Source organism: Triticum urartu, chromosome 3 (genome assembly GCF_003073215.2).
Source record: "Triticum urartu cultivar G1812 chromosome 3, Tu2.1, whole genome shotgun sequence".
NCBI lineage: Eukaryota > Viridiplantae > Streptophyta > Magnoliopsida > Poales > Poaceae > Triticum > Triticum urartu.
This window is the reverse complement of record NC_053024.1, coordinates 156484890-156492817: the sequence shown is the minus strand read 5'-3', so window position 1 is coordinate 156492817 and position 7928 is coordinate 156484890. Positions and strand designations below refer to the sequence as shown.

Genomic DNA, 7928 nt, shown 5'->3' with positions numbered 1-7928 from the left:
GAGTAGCCGAGCTGGTCGCTGAGTCCTCGTGCTGAGGGGCCTTAGAGGCGATTCCCGCGGAGGTACGCAGGCCATCGGAGCCATGAACAACGAGGATGGAGATGACGAAGTTGCGAAAGGCAGCGCAACGGCAGACGAGAAAGCATATGTGCGGGAGGCGGTGGTGATGGGCATTGCATGGCGATGATGGTCGGGACGGGAACCTGTGCGAGAAGGAGGCGTCATGCGAGGGGATGAGGGACGAAAAAGGTCGATTGGGGGTAGGTTGGCGGAGGGAAGGAACCCTAATCACCTTCATGTCGCTAGTCTCATGCCCGCTGGATGACATGACAAGAGTATATGTGAGAGGGTAAAAATTGTTGCTATCGTGCGTAGGGTTGAGTCGCTCTAGGTTTTCTTTCAGTTTTGTAGAAATGATAAAACCAGGAATAAAGGAGGTGGGAAGTAAGAGGAGCGGAATATAGAGGAGATATAATCACTAGTTAAAGAGTATAATACCGCAAAAAGGAAAATATTGCAGGATTAGCATGGAAAAAAGGGTCGGTGAAGTTCACGAACATATACTACTCCCTCCGTCTCGGTTTAGAGGGTGTGCGCGTAGTTCTAGATCATCCATTTAACTAACTAAATATGAGTTATATGTCATCAAAAGTATATCATTGGATTCTTAAGCGGATGTAGTTTCTAAATATATATTTTTCATCACATATAATACGTATATAGCTAGTTAAATTATTAACCTAGAACCATGTATATGTCCTGTAAACCGAGACGGAGGAAGTAGTAAAGAAGTGGCAACGGCACGGGCAAAGGCATCCTAAAAATAGTGCAATGTATTTTATTGGCCGTAGTTACACTTGCTAAATTATTTCTAAAATTGTTTCAAGAGCCAGGGCAAATCGGTCAAATCAACCCTAGTCCTGTCTCCGCTTACGTATTGTAACTCGCCATGCGCGCAGAAAATCTGCACGAAATCGAAGGACGGTCGCACGGACGGTGCCACGCGACTGACTGGTGGGGCCACGCACCTCGTCCTTCCTCCCCGTCACTACTGGCATTCGCCTCCGGTCAGGTGCGCCCCCAAAAGGCCAAAAACCCCTGCAAATGCTGTTGGCCTGTTCTTAAATCCCTTGCTCCTCTCGGCGATTCCGCTCCTTGCCACCGCAAATCCGGCCAAGGGAGCCTCGTCCGGTGCGATTGATCCACTCTGAGGCTCTCGACGTCCCATTTGATCCATCGTCGTGCCACTCTGGAATCTGGGTGGATTTCTGGTCCGGGTTCTGGGAAAGGTGAGTCTTTTCGCTCCTCTTTCGGTGATTTTACTCCCCAATCTTATGGATTCCCCTCCTCAAATCCTGCCAGTCTGCAGCTGAATCTCTGATCCGACAATGGATCTCGACATGGACGACTACATGGACCCCTACGAGGAGGCCGAGGCCGAGGCCGCCGCGGAAGCCGCCGGCGTGACCGGCCCAGGCGCCGCATCCGCGGACGAGGAGTCGGACGGCGAGGACGACTCGGAGGCCGAGAGCGACTACGAGGAGGAGTCCTACGGCCTTCTCAAGTCCGGCAAGCACCGGGTGCGCAACCCGGACGGCACCTTCCGCTGCCCCTTCTGCCCCGGCAAGAAGAAGCAGGACTACAAGCTCAAGGACCTCCTCCAGCACGCCGACGGCATTGGCGTCTCCAGCAAGCACCGCCGCCACGGCCGGGAGCGTGCCTTCCACCGTGCCTTTGCCCGCTTTGTCCGCGCCGAGCCGTCCTTTGCGCAGGAGCTCTCCACTATCGTTGGGATTCCCGGTGCCACTGTAACTGCTACTGCTAATGCAGATGCCACTGACAAAGGAAAGGCCGTTGCCAATGGTCACACCAGTGGATCCAGTGCTGTGGCAGTGACTGAGGGACCACCACAGGATGGCGAAGAGAAGTTTGCTTGGCCATGGTGTGGAATTCTTGCAGCTGGTGCAGGGTTCAATGCTGAAAACTTTGCAGATAGAGTGGCCATGTTTAGCCCAGAAGACATTGTGCCTTTAGTTTTCGATGACACAGAAAAGTCGGAATGCTTTGCAATTGTGCGGTTTAGTCCTGGCTGGGGTGGATTTAGTGACGCTCTCGCACTTGAGAACCAATTCAGTGTAAATAAGCTTGGGAAGAAGGAATGGGAGACAAGGAGCAGCTGTGGAGGTGCTGTGGACGGCGAGGAGAACGAGAATGGTGAGGTTAAGGTTTATGGTTGGGTTGCCCGAGAGGTGGACTACACTGCTGGGGGTTTGGTGGGAAGATACTTGAGGAAGCATACTGACATTAAGACCATAGATGAGATTACCAAGAGTCAGAGGGAGCCATTGGGGAAGATTGTGGCAGCACTGGCAACTCAGCTCGAGGCAAAGAACCAAGACTTGCAGGATCTGGAGACAAAGAAGAATGCAACAGAATTCTCCATTGCAAGGCTTGAGGAGGACAATAGGAGGCTGCATGAGGCATATAATGAAGGTACACTGTGCTGCTTCATTTTCTGTAGATGTACCTGTCTTTACATGGTTTCTGGTCGTGTGCCTTTGCCTGATGGTGCAGAAGATCATTTACCCATGTGTCACTTGGCTACTAATGTTACTGAAACTTGATGAAACCGAGTGATTCAGTCGGTACCTTGTATTTCTGTCTTAAACTACTTGCTAAAAAATCATTTCTAACTGAATGTTAAGACCCCTGAATGATCAACTCTTGTGGGTTTCTATCTATTTATGAATGCAGTATTTGGAGAAATAGTGCTCTTTGTTGATTAGACAGGCAGCAGGAGTGCATAACCAGGACTTTTGTTGGCCTTTCATTATGGATGTAATTTCTTCTTTTGTCTCTTATCTGCTTTAACATTGAATACTATGAGATAGTGTTGGTTACGTTTTACAATGCATAGTATTTTTTGCCATTGCAAAATAATTAAAGTAGTGTTGCTCTACCACACACCAATATGCAGCATCTTAATGAGTTTTGCGTTTTCCCCTTCAGAAATGCGCAAGCTGCATCGCAAGGCTCGTGACAATGCTCTGAGGATTTTCCAGGACAATGAAAATTTGAAGCTTGAAATAGAAAATAACAAGAGAGAAATGGTTTTGCGTGCTAAGCAGCTGGAGAAGTTGTCAGTTGAGAATGCCAACGACAGGAAAAAACTTGCAGAACTTTCTGATGAGAAGCAAAAGGTAAACTAAATAACTGTCTGTGTGAGGTACTAAGCTATGCGAATATAGTCTCCTATCATGCCTACAATACACATTAGGAATATTCAGGACATCGACTTTTTTTATACTATTTTAGTGGCTAACTTCAAAATGATACACTACTATGAATTTTCAGGATATCAACTGCTGTTTATGTTTTTGAGTTGCTAACTTCAAAATGAAATCAAGATTGTTACCTGCTGCTTTCTACATTTTATGTTAAATTTGTACCAAGTCATTTAGAGGGATATATAACATGACAATAATTTCATTTTGACATGGTATCTGTTACTTGTTTGTCTAAATTATATGCTATTGTTTAGCTTTTAGTTTATGGGCAGCTCATTTCTTTCTACAGCATAAGAGTAACGCTGAATAATTTTCTAGTTTCCCATAAAGCTACAGTTGCCACTTTCAAGGTATTGAACACTTCTAAACATGGAATATATGATATGATTGCACAAGTGCATACTGTAATTTAAGATATATTCCTATCTTGATCCCCCTTCTACAGGCAAAAGACGATAAAAGTGAACTTGAGCTGGCAAGTATAGAACAGCAGAGGAATGATCAGGATATTTTGAAGCTAGTCGAGGACCAGAAGGTTTGCTACCTTTCTTTACTTATGTTATTTCCTAGATCGGTGCTCGACCCTGGAGATAAGAACTAATCGTGGGAACAACAGAGGGAAAAGGAGGATGCCCTCGCAAGAATGCTTGAGCTGGAAAAGGAGCTGCATGAGAAACGAGAACTTGAGCTCGAAGTGACACGATTGAATGGCACACTCCAAGTGATGAAACATTTGGAAGGAGACGATGATGGGGATATTCATGACAAGATGGAGAAGCTTAGTGAAAAGCTAGAGCATGAAAGGAAACGCCTGGAAGAGCTGAGCGGAGAGCTGGTGAGGAAAGAGCGTGAAAGTAATGATGAGTTACAGGAGGCCCGAAAAGAATTGATAATGGTAGTGCTCCTTTCTCTGCCACGTTTGGAAATTTCCTTGCACTTAATGAATTTTAAATTAGTTGATGAATTGGCTTTCTTTCATTGAATAGTTACTATCACCATGAGCAGGGTTTGGAGGACATACTCAGCGGGCGGACAGCTATCGGTATCAAAAGGATGGGCGAACTTGATGAAAGACCTTTTCAGAATGCATGCAAGAGAAAATATGGAAATGATGATCATGAGACGAGGGCAGCAGAGCTGGTCTCGAGTTGGCAGGAGGAGATAAAGAAGCCAGCCTGGCATCCTTATAAGTTTGTTAAGGCTGAAGACGGAAGTGACAAGGTATCTACTAAGTTTATCTACATTCAATTCCTTTGTATTGTTAGAGGCTACTGTTTTTTCATGACAATCCTCGGGTAATGCAGGAAGTTGTAAATGATGAGGACCCAAGACTGAAGCAATTGTGGATCGAATATGGTGACGATGTGTGCAATGCAGTGAAGACCGCTCTGAGCGAAGTAAATGAGTACAACCCGAGCGGAAGGTACGTGGTGTCAGAGCTGTGGAATTTCAGGAAAAACCGTAAGGCGACGATGAAAGAGGTGCTGAGGTTCATCTTCCAGCAGATGGAGGTGCCCGGCAAGCGCAGGAGGGGTTGATGAACCCTGGGCTGTTTTATTAGCTCTAGTAGGGTGTATGCCTGCTGGTGGTGCCATTGTAGTAGGAGTCCTGACATGGGAGTTGTATTATCTGCATGACATTCTCTTCTTCAGATTAATGCTGTTTGTTCCAGAACTGACATGATCAGTAAACTCAATAATAGCCTTTGGGCTTTGGCTGCTAGCATGTGTGTAGATTGTGCAGGTGTATATTACCTCCGTCTCAAATTACTTGTCTTAGATTTTTCTAGATACAGATGTATCTAGACACGTTATTACATACATATCTATCTAGACAAATTTAAGACACGTAATTCAGGGCGGAGGGAGTATTATATATGTATCTTTATTTTTCTGTGCAACGTTGTGAGTTGTGGTACTGATCTTGTTGCGACATCTTCAGCGACCTTGAGCATGTGTCAGTTTGATAGTTGGAGAGCCAAAACGTTTTCTTTTAGAGCTGTTTGGTGAAAGCTGCATTTTTGCTGATCGGAAGATGTTTAGGTGTGAGAGAAAGAGAAGGTACTGAAAACAAATTAGAAGGGAACTTTGCTGGGTAAGGTAACTGATGCTGGCACTTCTGATGCATTGACATTCCTCGCAAAAGTAGGAGAGCTTTAGAATCACATTGGATGTTGTCCTTTTTCTCTCGATGAATTTTATAAATGCATAAACATTTGGATGAAGACAATGGTTGGGATATTCATGGCACTAGATATCAAAATGCTCTAGGATGTTTGGCAGCTACCATGCAAGATTGCACCTTTATATGTTACTCCCTCCATTCACAAATATAAGATGTTCTACCTTTTTTCTCAATCAAATGTACTACATAGATATACGTACGTTCTAGTGTGTTCGTTCACTCATTTAGTCTGTATATATAATCCATATTGAAATATCCAAAACATCTCATGTTTGTGAACGTAGGGAGTATTTTTAACACTGTACCTTCATGAAAAGTTCGTGTTTCTTTTGAGACATTGAAAAGTTTCTGTTGTCTCACAGCCAAAGAAGATAAAAGCAGAACATGGATTTTTTTTTTCAAAGCTTGGACCAAAACTCCACATCGGCCTGCTTGCCAACGAACAATATGACGGCCCAATATATATTCTCCACTCGGTGCATAGGGTTCAGCTCTTCGCGCCCAGCTTCCGACACAGCGGCGCCCATCCGCACTGTTGTTGCAGCGGCTGGCCGCCGCACCGCCACTGTCCGGCCACGCCGTGCACGTCGCTCCCGTCCGCCTTGGAGGATTCGCCCCCCTTCACCAGCGGCAACCGGTCGATCGCAGCCGCGACAAACGTGGCCACCATTACCACCACCGGACCGGCGGCCACGAGCCCTCCCTCCGCGACGGCGCCGCCCAGGACGCTGCCTCGCGGCCCGGCCAGGAACACTGCGACGCCCGCCGCTGACGCCGAGGGAGACGGGAAGAAGCACCCTGCCAGGCTCAGGATCTCCGTCGTGCCGCGGAGCACCAGCGCCGGCTCCCTGAGTACGACGTCCGCGACGTGCCCGGCCGCGCCCAGCACCAGCGCACCGCAGCGCCCGCGCCGCGCGAACGCCGCGACGCACGACAGGACGTCGCGCCCGGCGGGGACCTCCAGGACGTGGGCGCGCATCGCGCTGGGACACTCGTGCGCGATCACCACCGGCGCCTTGGGCCCGCGGTTCTTGGAGGAGGAGATCTGCGCCGCCGGCCTCGGCCTGCACGGCTGCCGGAGCTTGTCCGGAGCGGCCGTCGTCGCGGCGGCTGCGGTGGCCATGCCCATGGTAAAAAGATTTTTTGTGTGTGTGCTTCTGCACGTCCCTTGTGGAGGTTAATTACAGGGGTTAGATGGCTTTTTAAGGGCGGGGTCGGTGTTGTTCGAAGTACGAGTATAAGCTGTTAAGCAGGGAAATACGCGTGATGAGTAGTTTAGTGGTAAAGTGTTCGAACATCCTAACAAGCTCCCAACTGTACTGTGTGTGTTTTGTAAAACATTTTCCGCGGCGCGGAGTAGGTATGGTGAGTTTGTTGTGCGAGGTGGTTCATGTTTTACACTTTTACTTCATTTGGTACAGGACTAAAATTGCTTTGTGGGATGAATCATTCTCAAGATTCAAGAATCAATGGTTCTGCCGGGCACCAAAATTTTCAAGTCAGGCTCCAGACCACATGGCAGAAAAAACATCCATTTGTTGAAATGGGCATATGGAAGAGCCTATCAAAGGAAGACGAATCCTATTTGACGTTGCATGTGCCTATTAACGTATATTTCCGCAAACAGATACGCTAAAAATCAGCCGACTGAGTTCTAACGAAGTCTCAGTCGACGTGTCTGGCCATCGGATCGTTTTCAACTTTTAGATTTGTTATTATGAGGTCGTGGCTTGTGTCGTATAGGCCTGTCCCGGGGGTGTCACCGGCCGTTGTCTTTTCTTTTTTGGCTGTAGGACCGGCTTACACGATGAGTTGGGCCCAAAGGTGGGGGTTGTGGCTTCCTTGTCTGTTTGTTGGGCTTTCTGTTTGACTTCATTCACTGAATAGTCTAAGAAAAGGCTTGGGGTTTATGCATAAATCAGCTTAGAGTAGCATGGTCAGTGTGTTCTATTTTTATTCTTGTTATTGTTAGTTATAGTTGTTCCAGTACACACGACTATGTGTAATTTTTGGCGTGTGAAAACGTCAAAATCATTGTATACTTTTTGCGTGTGGACAACACATGTATTGTATTTTTCTTTCTTATGTTGGGACATCTGTGTAAACACATTTTTAATTTATTTTTAGTTTTATAAAATGTGTGGAAGTGTTGTTATCTCGTGTAAATCTGCCCATACAACCAACATTTTTTCTTGGTTTTTTCACATCAAAGCAGGGTATGGGCGGTGGGTTGGGGAAGGGGGCCTTTTTCGTTGTCTGTTGGGGCTTTCTTATTTTCTTTGTTGGGCTGCAACTTTTACATGGTGGGAGAAGGGAGCGGATGCGAGGCATTGATTATTTCCTCCCAACTATAGCTGGCCTTGTGTTTTTCTCAGAGAGCGGAGGGATAGGGGCGGGCCGTTGCAAGTCCGACACTAGGCTAGCAACTGCAAGTGTAGCCCTCGACTGTAGATGCAT

General features: G+C 47.0%; 2 protein-coding genes across 4 annotated transcripts; one reads left to right on the top strand and one right to left on the bottom strand.

Moving 5' to 3' along the window:
- The first annotated feature begins 1042 nt into the window (after nucleotides 1-1042).
- Nucleotides 1043-5009, top strand: LOC125543392 (factor of DNA methylation 1-like). Of its 3 annotated transcripts, none has more exons than XM_048706719.1 (7): nucleotides 1059-1289; nucleotides 1370-2493; nucleotides 3010-3200; nucleotides 3733-3822; nucleotides 3904-4182; nucleotides 4293-4508; nucleotides 4592-5009. In XM_048706719.1, exons 2-7 carry the CDS (start codon nucleotides 1389-1391, stop codon nucleotides 4823-4825), a joined length of 2115 nt encoding a protein of 704 aa, XP_048562676.1. In that variant the 5' UTR covers nucleotides 1059-1289; nucleotides 1370-1388; the 3' UTR covers nucleotides 4826-5009. The 3 variants fall into 3 exon arrangements, with proteins under 3 accessions (XP_048562677.1, XP_048562676.1, XP_048562675.1); XM_048706718.1 differs by having other exon boundaries at nucleotides 1363-2493; XM_048706720.1 differs by lacking the exon at nucleotides 4592-5009 and having other exon boundaries at nucleotides 1043-1289; nucleotides 1363-2493; nucleotides 4274-4502.
- Nucleotides 5010-5676: 667 nt separating this feature from the next.
- Nucleotides 5677-6811, bottom strand: LOC125543393 (AT-hook motif nuclear-localized protein 16-like). The gene has a single exon (XM_048706722.1). The coding sequence runs from the start codon at nucleotides 6598-6600 to the stop codon at nucleotides 5959-5961; it is 642 nt and encodes a 213-aa protein (XP_048562679.1). The 5' UTR covers nucleotides 6601-6811; the 3' UTR covers nucleotides 5677-5958.
- Nucleotides 6812-7928: the final 1117 nt, after the last annotated feature.

Coding starts and splice junctions, on each gene's coding strand:
- LOC125543392 (XM_048706719.1), top strand. CDS start 1,389: ATGGATCTCGACATGGACGACTACATGGACCCCTACGAGGAGGCCGAG. Junction 4,183..4,292: donor CCCGAAAAGAATTGATAATG/GTAGTGCTCCTT, acceptor CACCATGAGCAG/GGTTTGGAGGACATACTCAG. Junction 4,509..4,591: donor CTGAAGACGGAAGTGACAAG/GTATCTACTAAG, acceptor CGGGTAATGCAG/GAAGTTGTAAATGATGAGGA.
- LOC125543393 (XM_048706722.1), bottom strand. CDS start 6,600: ATGGGCATGGCCACCGCAGCCGCCGCGACGACGGCCGCTCCGGACAAG.